The 17415-nt window shown below is 40.4% G+C and overlaps 1 protein-coding gene across 2 annotated transcripts in view; it reads right to left on the bottom strand.

Moving 5' to 3' along the window:
* The window catches only part of ror2 (receptor tyrosine kinase-like orphan receptor 2), a 78844-nt gene extending 63287 nt beyond the window's left edge, over positions 1–15557 (bottom strand). For both annotated transcript variants that reach the window (XM_078286825.1, XM_078286822.1), the window contains exon 1: positions 15468–15557. In XM_078286825.1, coding sequence (XP_078142951.1) covers positions 15468–15546 — 79 coding nt within the window. In that variant the 5' untranslated portion in view covers positions 15547–15557. The remainder of the gene's footprint in view (positions 1–15467) is intronic.
* Between the last annotated feature and the right edge of the window lie 1858 nt (positions 15558–17415).

Here is a 17415-nt window from a genome sequence, read left to right on the forward strand (position 1 = left end):
AGTCTGAAATGTAAGCACGGGTCCACCATAAAGCAGCCTTAAAGCAACATGACAATTCAATGGTATTGAAAACGCGGGGTGTACACTGGGTGTTGGATTTTACACATGGAATGAGAGATGATCACCATGGCTTTGATCATGGCAGGGCTTGATATGACTAAACCACACTGTAACAGATATACAATAGCCAATACAATTTACAATAAAATTGTTAACTGTGGCAGAGACTTGAAGAGATCTAACTGAAAGCTTTATTTGGATGTTCTGCTTTCATAAATGCATAAATGTCAATATGACAGGCATTTGGTGGCCAGAAACTGTGAGGACAATGTATTTAGAGAAATGGAGGATAATTCTTTAAAGAAATAAATTAAGTTAGGGATTTTTTTTTTTTTTTTTTTTTACAAAACCCTTGGAATGCATTGAAGAACTTATGGTTATGAAATTTAAAGTTTTTATCACAGCTCTTTTTATCTAAAACCTTGAACAAAAGCTTTTGGGTTGCACTCTCCCTTCTAAATTCAAATTTATGACTTGATTTCATCCCGATGAGAAGCTGATTCCTAAAGATGTATAATTAATGAGATGACCATCAACTCCTCAATATCAAGAGCTTTTTCAGGGTAACTACAGTCCAGTCCTGCTTCCCATCAATGGCCATCTGGTTGCCAGCTCTACCTTTTTTTTTATTGCGGCATTTATCAGATGATTTACTACCATCGAGCTCATCCCATATTCTGGCATGATCAAACGAGCTGGCTAATTATTTGACGACCACTAGTAGGGAATATAACTGAGATTATATTTTAGAAATATAAATGAGACAACTCATTTATGTCTTTAATCCACTGGCATCTTCAAATCATCAAGCTCGCTGAATGCTTTAAATCCTAAAAATAACATTTTACATTGACATTTTTTGGCTGACACTCTTATCTTATTATAATGCCTATGTTTTTTTATCAGAAGAAAGAAAGAAAGAAAGAACACGTACAAAACAATAGGCTGCCTGGCCTGTGGCTCTGCTGGAGTCTGGCTGGAGTGAGAAAATAGTTTAAGTGCCTAGCGACCATCACAAATAAACTGCACACCAACAGCACCAATTTTGGCGATCTGCAGTAACTGGAAGCCAAAATGGGACAGCAGGGTCAAATGATGTAAGTGTTTGGGTGGAATGAAAATCTGCAGCCATGGCTCTTGATAGCACATGGTTGGAGAACACTTTTTTCGATCATTGGTAGACTAAATCAAAACATCTAGTTGTCAACATGTTTGACGAATTGACTTTTGCATATTTGGCTGTATAAATTGCCAGTTGACGTATTGTGATTGTGAAAGAATTACTAGCTGTGTGGTGATAACAGGCGTTCAGAGAGACTGATAGCATCACCAGTAAGTTGTAACTATCTACAGGAAATCCTATCAGCTCTGCAGGCTGATCTTTGGAGAATGGTTCTGTTTAGACACTGCAGTCACACAGCAGAATTGCAAAAATTGCGTAAACAATGACATCTATGGAACAGCATATTAGTTGTATCCATAGCATCTGTGACAGAAGAAGCACAAGGGAATAAAGGCCCTGACACACCAGGCCGACGGTCGGCCGTCGGTAAGCGTCGGTGTCCCTAGTTTTTGCGGTGTGTCCCGCACCGTCGGCACTAGTCGGACCCTGTCGGCGGCTTTTCGGCCGATTGAGCATGTTGAATCGGCGTCGGAGCCGTCAGTGAGAGAGATCACTCTGATTGGTAGTTCGTGTTTTGCCTCTGGATGATTGGACCTCCTTGATTCCTTCAAGATGTGGAACTGAACAGGAAAGAGCCGAGCGAAATTTTTAAAATCGGAGGTTTCATTTATCTCCAGCTCTCGACACAGGTTCGGGAAAGCCCCTTGAGCCTGTCGCTGGAGTATCCATGATTTCACCCATTTAGTGCGGTTTCTCCTTATTTTTCGCCTCCGCCTCTTCCTTTCTTCTTCCACAACCAAAAGACCACGGGCTGACAACTCCAGTGCCATTTGCAACTTCTTATCAGACATAAGGTATGGAGAGTTATTTCCCCTCACGCAGGCGCAGAACGTACGTACTAGTTGGCCGTCGGCTGTAGTCTTTGCGGTGTGTTCAAGTGCAACTTTTTGGACCAGACACAGGCGACGTGAGGCGACGCAACAGTCGGCCTTCGTCGCCGCTGGTTCTTTGAAGTCGGTTTGGTGTGTCAGGGCCTTTAGGTACACTGGAAGAAAGCAAAATGTCCACACTGACTACAACCTAGGCAAGAGCTATGACCCGCGACTGAGTAACTCACCATGTAAACATATTGTATTTTGTCATTGGTTTGGCTAGCATTATGCACTGAGACTTTTGAACACTCTAAGAAGGATTAAAAAAATGTCTCAAAGATTCTCTGATGTTGGGCTAATTATAGGCTTGTGCCGATATTATCAAATATCGCACACTATGTGCTTGATTCTTCAGATTCTAGTCAATTTGTGCAACCATTTCCTCTTCACCAATGACACCCATTACATAGCCTGAACAAACTTGTCTTGACGTGGCTGGAAAAAAAGAGTCATGCATGATTTGCTGGTGTTGTGCTGCATTCTGCATTGTCCAATAAAATTACTTTGTGTGTTATCTCTTGTGGCTTTAACAGCATCAGTGGATCCTGAGTACCAGCACCATGTAACTGAGATACTGACAATAACCATTTACCATTTACTGCCTTACATTAAAAGTAGTGGGGAAGGTATTTGGTGAGCTTGAAGCTCAACATGGGAAGGGGCTTGAGTTCAAAATGTACAGAAAGCTGAGACTTTACTATATACAGAGAAGAAGAAGAAGATATATACAAGAAGAAACCAACAAGAATGTGCAGTCTGTCTTTCGAAATCTTTTTTTCAAAAATTCTAACCCACCAAATGAGACAAACCTCCTCAATCACTTTTTTTTCTAACTTGCTCTGTTTTGAAAACAACCCCCAACATTGCCACCGGGGCATTTATGTACATACTGCCGTTCTAAATGTACGTGCAGTGACAGTTTCTAATTATGAAGCACTACAGGAAGTGCTTTCCATGCATGCAGAGAGCAGACGTGAAAACACGATCAGAGGTATGCTGCAGGATTATAGGGCACGTTTAGTTCAGGAAAACACACATCTGTTCACTGACAAAGCTGCATCCACCTGGTTTAGCACAGAACTTATCTAGGCAGTATAAAACACTACAAAATATAGTACTTAAATGCGTGAAATGTGTTTCTTAGACAAATAGAAATAGTGAAGTTGATCCTATGTATAAATTTCTTTCCAAAGCCTTTGCCTTTCCATCAAGGCAAAGGGCGGCTACTTTAAAGAATCTAAAATGTAAGATAGTTTGGATTTGTTTAACACTTTTTTGGTCACTGCATAATTCCATTTGTGTCATTTCATAGTTTTGATGTCTTTACTATTATTCTAAAATGTGGAAAATAGTAAAAAAAACGAAAAATGTGGTGTCCCCATACTTTTGACGGGCAATGTAGGACTCCAGTACCATTTCTTAAATCGGGTACTTTTATATAACTTTATAATAGTATTCTGGCTAACTTAACGTTTTGAGGAATCAACCCAATTAACACATTATTCCACTACTAGGAAATATAACTGGTCCAAAAGTAAGTTCAGTTCAGCGGTGTAAATCAGCATGTTGACCTGAAGCTGGGTGTGCCACAGCAGGCATTATAGCAGGGGATCATGATTTAATGGCTAGGTGGTGTTGAGCAGATCTATTAGGGCTTTGTTAGCGTTTACAACTGGAGTCTGACCCAATGGTTTCTTTTTTTATATAAATACCTATAAACAACATCTTACATGCCCTGGCTTACAGGATGTGGAATAACACCCATGTAAGAGGCTTACTGATATGAGTCACAGATGAAACATGTGGAAACATTTATTTAAGTTCAAAGATTTATCTCAGAATTCCAATGAATTGCTGTGTACTGCCCTGTTTTGAAACACTACATTCGTATTGTTTTGCTATCTCGATCACTGATTCATATCACACAATCGTGATTCAACCTATAACCACTTCAAGAAAGCTTCAACATTTGCTGTCTGCCATGAAAGTATTATATTATTATTCCTCTGGCACACAGGACGTGGTTCATCTTTTCCAGATTGTTTGGAACAAACAAGAAGAACTGAAAATCTGTATGTTGAAGCTCAATTTTAAAAATTTACAACAATTTACACTGAGCTGTGTGTATCTGGCCAATATTACCCATCAAGACTTGGCCTCAAAGACACGTTCTGTTCCAGGCCCCCTGATGTGGGCATATGCTTTTATATGTGTTGTTTTGATTACAAAGTAGGCTAACTGAAAGTATACATAAACAAAATTGCTTCAGACGTTTATGGACTACAGGTTAAACATGAAACATATTCCAAGATAAGTTAGGGTCTTTGTATCTTTTTCTCTCGTCTTTCTAATAAATATAGCGGATAGATGGATGGATGAATAGATGGATAGATAGATAGGTAATACTTGTAAGCATTGGAGACACCCATACTTTGAGTTTAAAAAAAAGTTTTAAAAAATCTATCTTCCCCATAACAAATAAAAGTCTTCAAGGACAAGCGTGACCACCCACACAGCGAGGCAAGTATTCAGTCTGGTCAGCAGTGCCAACAGAAACAACACAGCGAGGGCGTTTTCCATCAATTTCCTCACTTATCACCCTCTCTCTTTGACTCTCTGAAATGCAACAGGAGGGAAAGAAATGAATACCGGGATGGGATGACACTTTGTACAGAACCAATACACAATCAACAAGGAGTTCATTTGAAAATAATATACATCCCAAGTCGAAGAAACCCAACAGTTCGACCTCACTTTCATTATCTATGTGCAGAAACAACAAAGCAACAGTCTCCCACAAGCACAGAAACTAAGTAGTTGCACACACTTCACCAGCCATTGATAAAAGGCCTCAAATCAGCAGGCTGGGCTTTCTAAGACACCACTTATCTCAGTAACTGAGGAGGCCCTGGCTAAATCCCACAGTAGAAAACAGAGAGCCTGACCAGGGTGAAAGAGACAGAGGAGGGACACAATGTGGTACCTGTACTGGATATCTAGAGGAGAGAGGTTGACCAGGAGACGTATTTAGACGGGGGAGATAATGGGGGCCCCTCAAGCCACATTGCGGCCATAGCAATGTATACGCATTTTGAAGCGGCGCGGGTCAAGTGGCAGATTAGCAGACTGAATGTGGCTGCTTGTGCCTGTGCTTTTAGAGGGGGCAGACAGCACCCGAGTGAAAGCACTTTACAATGAATCAAGGGACACTTTTACACAGCAAAAACTCTTAAAATGTCGCCTAGGCCCTATTTATTATAACAACCATGAGAAAAGTTATAATGCTTCACAATGGCCAATGGATTTTTGCATCAGTTGAAGGGGTTAAATATAAATGTAACTCTCTACGAACCAGTAATCCCTTAAAATAACCTTACATTTTCATTAATTTACATTAATTCACCCCTTAATTCATGCAAAATCCACTTCAAATGAATTAAGGGAGTTATTAATGGAGGAGATCCCATCGAAAACCTCCTTAAACACCCCCCTTAATCTTGACTTGAGGATGAACAATTTTGCGGAAGACACGAAATTTTTGTCATCTAACATAAACTCTATGAAAGACTCATTTTGTGGAGAACCCACCACAAGCAACGTCCTGTCTAGTGGACCAAACTACCAAACAGTGGAAGGGAGACACACAAGACCAACCAGACAAGGAAAAACTGAGTGGAAATCTTAAATTATATACCTCAGAAAATAGTATCCCAAGCTGGTGGCAGGGAAACTTTCTATGGAGCATGATCATAACTAGAGGGATTCCTCATTCTATTAAAGCTCCATTTACCATGTGTCAAGTGTCCATCTCAATTCACACTCCAACATCATGAAAAGAATAGAGGTGCTAGAAACACACTGCCTGGAAAGGCACTTATTGTCTCCTGTGATTTCCTGCCTCTTTCCAATGAGAGACTGACTGTACTTCCAGAAGGTTGAGTGGTATTGTGGCTTGCAATCGCTGGATGTAGGCATTTTAAAATACAATACTCAACACTCCTACCATTTGTGTTCATTTAAATCCAACTCCTCTATCGTATCAAATGCTAAGGGATGCACCGATACCGATACTGGTATCGGTATCGGTGCCGATACCAGGCTAAAATGGAATATCGGTATCGGAGATTTTACCCAAGACTAAAATCTGATACCGAAAGCCATGAGTAACATGTAAGAAATAAAAGCAAACTGTCTTGATTTTATGCATTTGTGGCACATAGAAGCCTGTATTTCTCAAACGGTGGGAAAAACAAGGATTTTATCTCAATAATTTTGTCCATTGACCCCAAACTAAGGAAGTAAACCTGCACTGTTCAGTAAAAGTAATGGATCGGATCGGTACTCAGTATCAGCCGATACTTAAACTTTCATACTCGTAATCGGTATCGGCATTGAAAAAGTGGCATCGGTGCATCCCTACAAATGCTGTCCAGATTCCTGCTGATGCGTTAAGACAAAATAGGCCCTTTTCACAAACATGGCTGCCGTACTTCCGCAGGGTAGCTTGGTTCTTACTGCCAGCAATGTTAAAAAGTGAACTTTCTGTCGCCCATAACTCAGTCTGTGATCACTTATTCTGTCTTTCAACATAATGTATAACACAATACAGGTGTTGTCACTGACATATCTTTCTGTTTCTGTTGTCAGACGACTGCAAAACTATAAAAAAAAGTGATTTGATCGAGGCTCACAAAATGCTAACAGTACAGAAATTAGCGTTAGCCTTGGTTAGCGAGTTAACATCACAGTTACTTGCTCAGTCGTCTTGTTCTTGTGTTGTGTTCTCTCAAGTAAGGCATTATACTAAATGTGCCTTAGCTGTTTTGAAAAGTAATTCTGAGACAAAATAACTCCACACAGCAATGTCTGTCTTGAGTAATAACACAAAGTTAACTTAGTTTCTTCTTCTTCTTCTTTATTGTTTTTACAATGGGTGAGGTTTCTTCCAATTCTGTGCCGTAACCAAGTAACAAACAAGCAGCAATGTCTGCTAACCTCCACTCTCATTGGCTTCTGATGTAAAAAGCACTATTGATTTCTGCATGATGTCCTGTTGTGGACTTTCTTCTCACCATAACATCCACAACATCACCATTTTGCATCGGTTTTTGCTGAGACCATATGAATTCGTAACACCTTAATCTCAAAGGTGAAAGTGAAAGTTAATTTTACCAAACACACATTCAAAAATGCTAACTGGCTTTATTCCCCAGCTATACTGAAACATACTGAACGTGACTGAATTGTTCCTAGACACTATCCATGTCCCAATGTGACTCGTTTTGGCCAATAGGCTCCATCACTGTTATAATCTAGACGTAAACAGGCATGTAAAACAAGTTTATAATATCTCTGACATGATGACTGTATCACGGCGCTTTCTGGATTGTCAGATCCTATCACGTTGTCTACATATGAATGGAATTTTCCCCTAACCTGACTCTGATGCTATCTTCCCACCAGTAACCCTGCAAGCCCTCATCATTGAGCTAGTTTACGGAGGGGTAACTCCATCCCGCTGACTGGGTTAAAACAACAATACCCATCTCATAAAAAAGGAGGCACTTCCCTTCAAAGATTTCGCCATTTGGAGACTCAAAGACAAAGATAATAAATGGGACGAGGAATGAGGGCTGTGATGGTGGGGGGGGGGGGGTGGGGCGGCTATCTGTGTCATTTGCATTTTATTGGCTCACTGATAAGCTGGTGTACACCAAGCAAAGTATGTGGTAAGCATAGACTGTTTTCTTGAACTTTTGCCCAGCCAGCCTTTAGTATTTTGTCCCCTATGTCTGTGAAGAAATGTAGCGCAGATTGGTGTCATGCAACAGAATATTTCATGCACTGCACAGCGTCGGTTGCGAACGAGCCAGGCCACACTGCTCCCATTTTCCCCTTGAATCTCTTCCTCTTTGGCCCCCATCGCCAGAACTATGATTAACAAAGCATCTGCTCTAGGCAGAGGGACGGACTACACCTAAGAGCTTGTTAAGCCCGCTGTTACACACGTGACACTTCCACAGGTCTGCGGCAGACTGTGACTCTTCTGTGAAAGGAAAACAAAGCGTGAAGAGCAAATTGGACAGGGTCGGCGGGACGCTTGGACGACCTGGGAACTGGTACGCAGTTTGATGCAGCTGATTATGCATGCAAACTATAACACCTCAGTTAGCATTCTCAGTTTGACTTCTTGTACTAAAAGTAGAGAGAAAGTAGAGAAAATCTAGGATCAAAAGGACGCACTGCAAAAGTGACATGGTTGGAAGTAAGGCCATTTACTATAAGGACAAAAATATACATGAATGCAAAAAAGCAAGCGGACCACTATAAAGACAGTTACACAGGTAGGGAAGTATGCACTAAAACATGAGACAACGTCCTGTGACAGTTTACGAGGCTGATTAGGAACAGATTGGAGAGCGCAGTCTCGGGGTTTATTATGGGCCCAAACAGCTTGCAATCCAAACAGACAATTGCCAGGCCACATGTTGGAATGTTCAACAACATTAATAACATCCCTCCACACCAGATGAAAAATGGAAATATGTGTGGCTATGTGAAATCTAATTAGAGCACACCAAGACAATTACAGACAGATTGTTCTTTCCCGGTTTCCCCAATAAATAACATGTTTTGCTTATAGTTATTACAATAAACAATTTAAGAAAAGCTATTTGGGGTTTGTACGTCAAGTTTCCACATCGAATCATACCATAAATGAGAATATTCCTGATCAATAACTGTAGTGGCAAAAAATAGTAACAGCTGCTCCAAGATGTTTTTCACAATGGGTCTGTATCTCTGTGTTTTGTCTAGTGCAGATTCAAGCTGCATGTATCAGCCTAAAGCACAGAGTGCTGTTCCAACCCCCCCTCCATCTCCCCTAGCAGAGACCCTGCAGTACGGAAGAGAATTAGGGCCACATGTGAACAAAATATTCGAGTTCTGAGTTTAAAGTCAGAATTCTGAGAACAAAGTCAGAACTCTCATAATTCTGACTTTTAACTCACACAGAAAACACTGAAAAATCCCAAAGTGTCCAATCGGCAGCCAGAGAAAGCTGCACTCACCAACAATGTCTCAACCTCTTCACCACTTCCACCCCACCACACACTTAGAAGAAGACATCGTTTACTGAAGTCACCGCACAGGATTTCGGGGTAATGAAGTCCTTCAAACTTTCAAAAAATTCAAACAGTTACCTCTCACTGCCCCTTGCGGCTGCCAAACTGCAGCTTTAATATTCGAAAATGCAGATAAGAGCATATTTATTTGTCAAATCTCACCAACACTATAAAGCCCAATAATCCCAACCACAACATGTTCTTTGAGCTCAATCTTTATAACTTTCTAAGACAAATCTCTGAGATAATATTCAATAAATAATCAAGGAAGACTGAAAAACATAATAAAACCTTACATCAGGGAACATGGAGGAAATTAATCAAACCAAGTCATGATGTCAAAGAAAGCCAAATATCTCTGTTGTGACTGTCCCATTACTCCTCCTTGAGTATTCCTCAATTTTAAGTCTTGTTCCTTCTACCTGGACTTGGTGTTTATGGGTTTGTGTAAATGTGAGGCTCTTTGTGAGCAAGGGAAGGGGATAGTACTGTAAAACTCAGACTCAGCTGGGCCAGGTATGTCATGGATGTTGATGGGAGCAATCCTTCCCCACAACGTCATTACTGGCCTTGGCGTTTTTCCATAGTTGCCTAATTCCACGACAGGAACAGCTGTAATGCATGGTTCTTTTTACATGGATCCATTCCTGGACGAATTCTTTGATAGATAGGGCGATATGCAGTATGTGTGAGCTATATCAGGCTTAATTCTGAAACCACAGCAATGTGGGAAACTCCCACTCTTGAATGTTCTTTGCAGAAACGTGGCTTTTTGCACAGCTGAGCAGGGAGTAACATAGATCAGTGATTCTCAACCTTTTTCAGTTTAGTTCACATTAGGGCAACAGATCCCCATTTGATGAGATTTTGTCTCTCTGACCCAAATCTGAAAATATTTTTATTGTTAGATATGATTTTGTCAAGAATTCCATGACTATCTGTATTGCAGGTAGAGAGATAACAGAGAAACTATGATCAAAACAGTTATTCTTCTACATTCTCTAATTGTGTTAACTTCTTGTAAATGAAATAAAGGTGAAGTTTAACAATTCATCAGTTTGCTGGGGACCCCCTGGAGCCCCCTCGAGGACCCCTGGTGGTCCCCGGACCCCACGTTGAGAACCACTGACACAGACTGAGGTCATGGTTTACAGATATGAAATTGGAATATTTTCCTACTTACTTTCACAGAACTGCCTGTCCCTCTTTTCATGCATCCACTGTGTCATCACAGCTGGTTTTGGTGCAGTAACTTCAACTACAAACCAACATCGACCAAAAAACCCTGTGTCATCTGACACCCTGATACGAAAATTTCTCTCCCTTGCTCACTCCGCACATAAACACATGTAAACACAGACACACACACAAACCAGGCCCTGGCAACACCATGAAACTCTGAAGCCAATAGATTAGAAGTACAATAGGTTCTATAATCATTAAAAGTACACCAGCTATGCAAAAAGTAATTAGCTGCATATGATAACATTACTACTTTTTTAAATGCAATCAAGATCATTTCATCTATGATATCAATGACTATTGGTGCCAAAAATATGGGCTTTGCAGCCCCTGGATTTACGCAATTATATTAAAAGCTGGGTCTATGATTATTTAAACAACGAGATAACCAGAGATATTCCAGTATGCTGATGGGGTCCATCCACATGGGAATATCCTGTGTCACTATAATGAATACCAGGCTTGGGACAGACCCATGTACACAAGTGTACTTCCTTACTGTCATGTCTCTGTGGGCTCTCACCTCATAACATCAAATGCAGGCTGTGTTACATGTTACATTCTGTGTTCAACATGGCAGGCTTGGGAATTTCTTCTGGAGTGACTTTCTTTAACTTTGTAGTTTTTCTAGCTGTCCATTTCTTCTGATGTAGACTATTGTTAAATATCATTAGCTTCATTGTTCTTACCATCACAATGTTTCCACACTTGTATGATGGACCTTTAGGCCCAGATCTACTAACATGTTGCAATTCCAGGCGCAGCGCAACAGCATTAGAATTGCAACTGCGCAAATATAAGGGCCAAACATTGCGCACAATAGCCAGTTTACTGCAACGTAATGATGGGCAAAAGAAGTCCAAATTTCTCTACAGTGGAGCTGGAGGTGTTGGTGGCAGAGAAAACACCAAAGAGGTCTCTACTGCAAAGAAAAGATGTTTTACCACTGCGTAAAAAGGCACTCAAAGGGCGACATAACAAATAAAGTGTTGGCACCAGAAGCGTGATTTAGCGTTGTTATGATATGAGGAGGTGCCACAAGTGAAACCTCTATGTGATGGTAGTGTTCCCTCTGAAGAAGAGCCTGAACTCCATTGGAGGAGCAAGTGCAGGAGAGCCTGACTGAGACGCAGGTGACAGGTGTGGGAGGGATGGAGCCTTGGTGAAGGTACGGTTACATATAGGTGGAGAAACCGCACACACATCTCTCCATTGTCATAACAGTTATTACACACAAACATTTCAGCTACATTGTTTTCATCAAGGCAATGTCGCTGAGACATTTCCATGGACATGGAATGGAAAGCTTTCAACGTAAGCAAAGGACATGGAGTCCTTTATTTTGATTTCTATCTAATGAGTTAAACTGTGAGATAAAGAAATGACGCTACAATGGAGGGCCTAGTAAAACAGAAAGGTTCACTGGGTTCTCTCTGATGATATCTTTATGGAAAACTCTCTCATCGTGACCGCTCTGGATATAACAACTTTCCAGCGGCTGTTGGACTTGAACAGCAAATTCTACTCACAAACATTGCCTTCAATAATGCTATAATTACACCTCCACCTGTTCCCCTAGCAAGGCAATCATCATCTGCACGATGTAATGACTTGATCCACTCCTATGTTTTGCAGATTCTTAGGGACGAGCAGCTTGAAGGAGCTTGTTTCGCAACCGCCAATCACAGCTTGAGAGAAAAGGCCCTGGATTGATCTGTCATTGTTCATTCACATCTGCATGTTTCATGGACTGCATCTATGAAACATCATGTGCTACACATTGAACACATCTGGGAATGAGAAAACTTCTACAGTCTGGAGCTTTATAGGTCCAATCCTGTGGTTCAGCTCTGTGTACATCAATACAACACACCGCCCTCCACTATCAGTTTCACGCCTCTTTGAATGCTTGTTGCCACCTAGCAATTAGCTTTAACTAAGGACAAAGACGTAAGTATATGGACTCCTTTGATAAGTCATATAAAACTGTTATAACCAAAGCAGGCTGGGTGAAATCTGCGATGAAAAACGAAGCATAGAATTAATAACTCAACAATATTAGCCCGCCAGTGAGGTGAGATCACTCCACTTGTTTCCAATGCAGCGTCACTTGTTTCAGCAATTTTCTAGAAATGAGTGTCAATATGTTGAAACCAGTCAGAATAAGGCAGATCGCTGCACTGCTATCAAGAAAATGACACTTGATTCTACACAATTCTCAAAACAAGTTGATTTGCATTGGAAAATTACGAATTTAGGACTCAATAACAGACTAAATGACTTGTTAAGATGGAGCTTTATTGCAGTGAAGCATTTTAGAAGAGCTAAAATATTGTGAAAAGTTGATTTGATTTGATTTGATCTGATCTGATCTGAGAAATAGAAAAATACATGAAAACAATTGTGTACAACTGTGTACATTTGACCCCAAAGGGTAGCATAAGAAAGTGTTACTTAAGACCCTTATTTCCATTGCGGTCATCAACAGAACACAAAATACCACTAACTTATACAACACAAAATACAATCAAAACAGAATCAAAAGACCATAGATTAGGATAGGACCATAGTATGGCACAAGCTATGGGCACTTCTCACTTCCTGTTTAAACACAGCCTTCGAATTAGCACAGAATGAGACGTGGCTACTGGCTCTTAAAAAGAAATGAAGGAAAAACTCTGGTTCTCTGGACTCTCTTTGAAGATTTCCCCTCACATTTCCCTCAACTCCAGATTAACAGACTGAACTCTGGCTAACTTCTCGGGCTTGTCCAGTGCCACTACGACTTGCTTCACTTCACAGCTATGAAGAGGGAAGGGAGGGGGGTAAAACAGGGTGTAATAGAGTAGATAGTGAGGGCAGTAAAACTTTAGAGAAGGACAAAGCAGTGCCACATTGTGACTAGAGTTTGTCGGTCACATCACTGCCCGGCCTGTAGCTACATAGCAAGCCCATTAGCTGATATAACAAATCGCAGATGGGTTCCACGCTAGCGTGACACGTGTGTTTATTAAACTCTCCATCTAATCTGATGGAGGGCTGGTTTGTTTCCCCTAACTAAAAAACAAGACTCCACATTAATCCCTCTGACCTGCTGCTTTTATGATCTGCTTTCTAAATGGATTAAGGCTACGATCCATATTAGCAACACTGGAAAAAGAAACGGGATGTGATGATTTTGCTCAGGATGAAGAGAGAAGTTGTGTTATACGGAAGAGGATTAGGGCCACATGTGAAAAGTGTATTTGAGTTCTGAGAAAAAAGTCTGAATTCTGAGAAAAAAAGTCTGAATTCTGACAATGAAGTTGGAACTCGGAATTCTGACTTTAAACTCGGAATTCTGACTTTACACTCAGAACTCAAATACAGTTTTCACATGTGGCCCTAATCCTCTTCCGTAGTTTTAATAATAATGCAAAAATGTTATTTCATGGCTAGTTCAAAAGAACATTAAAAACTCCACCATGTTTCCGCCATGCTGTGGCCTTCATGTTTTTTAAAACCTTGGAACTACTTCCTTTCTCACTAAGCAGCAACAACAACAAACCAAAGCACGCCTCCAACAAATGCTTCCATGCACTCTCAATCATCTCCTCTTTGAAAACAATATCTGCATCATTACAGTTAAAGGGGATCGACTCAGTGGGCGAGTGAGCAACAAGCCCAAGGCATTCACATGGGAAGAATAAATTCCTCCCCCCCTAAAGGAGAGCTTCTTTGTTTGACTATAAGACAAAGGCCTTGTAGGTTCGTGGGCCGTTATTAGCAAGTGAATCAATTACCGTGTCAATGGCCTGGGCTTTCCAGCACCCCCGACAACTTTTGATTAACTAACACCCCCTGCTTTTATCCCTTGGGGCAAAGGCGGACCCTATCTGGCCCCATGTAGACCAGCAGCCAACTCCTCGTCTTTCTACCCCAATCCCAAAAATAGTGAGTTCTAGTGCTTTGAGTACTCATTAGTACCAGTCTTTCTTTGTATCTACTTCTGTTTCTTTCTCAATGCAATGCTCTTGTATCATTTTATTGTTCTTCAAATCACACTTTCAGCACATATGCCCCTGCTCCTACTACTGCTTTGCATCTATTTAAAGACACACAGGTAAACACCTACCAATTTATGAATATCAAGTACCTCATAAGGAGCAGGGACACCCTTTACCTTCTTTCATAACTTGTCTTATTCATCTTGCATCTTTTTTTCCCCCTCTTAAAGCCCAAGACCCTTTGTTCCAACTTTTCTTTACTCCTAGATGAGTCCATCAAATGAAATCACAAGTCATCCTTGTTGCAGAGCCAACAAGGGAAAAGGGGGAGGGAAAGGTGCCGATGATTCAACCCCCCCTTGACTTATTACCAAATGGTAAGACCTGGGAGCCAGAGCTGAAAACAGGAAATCTCAACATCTGTCACCCCCCACAGGGAAGTAAATGAATTAGCATGACTGACAAAGGAAAATCACCTCCAACTCTGCATCCAGTTAACATGCCAACAGAGTGGCCCTTGAGTCTGACCCAACTCTTTTGTACCAATAGAGAGACGCTTCTGAGAACTTCTGGCCAACATGTTCTGGGCAAGTTGAAAGACAAAAAGTGGCAAATTGGTAAAGCAGGCATGATCCTTTTGCTGGAATACCATCTCCAATCAGGTCAATGGAAGTGATGCAATTGGGTGAAATTTTTCCAGCAAGTAAAATCTAAATCCCCCACATAAAAGTTATATTACCAAGCCGAAAAAACCTGGATAGGAGAAGACTGCAATATCAAAAGCTCATTCCCGAGGTTCAGAGATTCATCCTGCAAGAATGTTTTTTTTGCAGAATTTGGGGCTAGTTGACTGTAATAAGGAAATTGCTTTATGTAGGAGGCTGGAGAAATCTGTTTCATGCATGTCCTATACACAAGTTGTGCAATGCATCATATCTTCCAGCTTGAATACTTAAGTTATGGCTTAAATAAACTGGCAGTGTGAAAGCCATGGACTTACCCTCGCATCTCATATTTGGAGCCAAGAAAACCATCAGGAGCAAACTTTTCAGGAAGGTGATCACAGCGTCAGTATCCATTGCCACTGTTCCACAAAGTTAACTTGTGCCGTGAAATAAAATAAATTTGACTTATGATGGTCGCATCCGATATTGCAATTTAGGTCGGATTACTTTTGCGGATCTTCTGTCTTCTTTCCCAAATCACCAAGAAAAGAAGAAAAAAAAAAACCTTCCGCTTCCAAGTTCTTGATGAGTAATACTGAGTAAAACGTTCAGGTGTGGGACGGATTAAAGTCCAGTTTGTGGCGGTGTTGGTGGGGAAATAAAGCCGCATTCATCCCGTGTAGAAAATGAAGGCAGGACGTCGAGAGTTGCAGCTCCGTCCCGCTGTTGTTCCAACAAGGAGCCTGCTCTCACTGAGGAGTGAACTTGTAAAACACACACACACACACACACACACACACACACACACACACACACACGCACGCACACACAGAGCTGCATTTTTGTAGAGGTGCCCCATCTAGGGACAGAGTAGGGGCATCAGTCCACAAAACCCTAAACTGCATCTAATATTTACCACGAAAAACTTCCAGTCTCACTGATATCCTCCATATTTCTGACTGATGACTGACTAGATATTATTATTATTTAGTGTGATAAATTATTAGTCGTATGTCACCAATCTATCAGCTTAGAGTGAACATTGGTCCTGAATGCTCCCTGATGCGATTTTTATATGTAGCATCCAAATACATTTCTGCCTTTTATGCCTTTTGTGCAGGTTTACAGGTTATTGATGAGTTATTAATGGAAAGTTCCCGTCTCCCTGAATTTTACATTAAATTAGAAAGTAAGCAGTCAAACATTAAGGGGTGTTTAAGGAGGTTTTGATGGGGTCTCCTCCATTAATAACTCCTTTAACTCATTTTAAGGGGTGAATTCATGTAAATGTAAGGGTATTTTAAGGGATTACCGGTTCGTAGAGAGGTGTAAATTAAAGCAAATGTTCTTTTGCTTCGTTTTTATTAGGTCTCTGTTTCATGATGAAAACAATTAGCGAATCAAAGCTGCAATGAACGTTTATGTTGTTAACTGTAATTTAGGCCTATAACCATGGGATCCTAGTGGAAGACTGCCCACTGTTTGCAGCACATAAATGTATAGAGTAATAAGTGTGGTCTCAGAGTAAATGTGCTGTGTTCTAATGCAAGTTCATTCTTTTGAAGAGAAATATCTACAACTGCATCATTCTGTTGCAGATGCATTGTGCTGCTATTGCATATGGTAAGTTGGATTTATTCTAATCATGCACACAAACTAAAACAAATTTAGCTTTCTGTTAAAAACAGTTCACTGAGTCAAAGTTGGAAAAAAATATTGTAGCACTATAATAAAATTATCATTTTTTTCATCATATTGTCAACCCCAAACCACATTAGGTTTATTTAATGCATGTATAGTCATCACAACCAATGCATGCAAACACTTGCATCACAACACAATGAATCTACAATATGTAAGTAACAAAGTAATGCATTTGATTTCAACCTACTAGAAAATACAACACAATAAATACTTAAATAAAGCTTAATTAATTATTAAAACTACATAAATATGAATTAGAGTGCAAAAGGCTGTCAAAATTAAACCTTATTCATTCATATTATACTTTGAATATAGCCCACACAAGTAGGTATTCAAAGAAGTGTGTCTGCATGTGTGTGTGTGTGTGTGTGTGTGTGTGTGTGTGTGTGTGTGTACAATGCCTGCTACAAAATATATGACTTTCAAACTTCAACCAGAATAGGTAAACATCAAACATCCAGTTTTGTATTATGAAAGACAGAGGAGATAAATGAACTTGTATTTCTGAAACCCAATGTTATATCAATATCAAACCAGCATTTTGCCTTTGAAAATGGATAACATCTGCAAATTGGCCTA

The sequence above is a fragment of the Centroberyx gerrardi genome, chromosome 2 (assembly GCF_048128805.1).
Source record: "Centroberyx gerrardi isolate f3 chromosome 2, fCenGer3.hap1.cur.20231027, whole genome shotgun sequence".
In the NCBI taxonomy this organism is placed as follows: Eukaryota; Metazoa; Chordata; class Actinopteri; order Beryciformes; family Berycidae; genus Centroberyx; species Centroberyx gerrardi.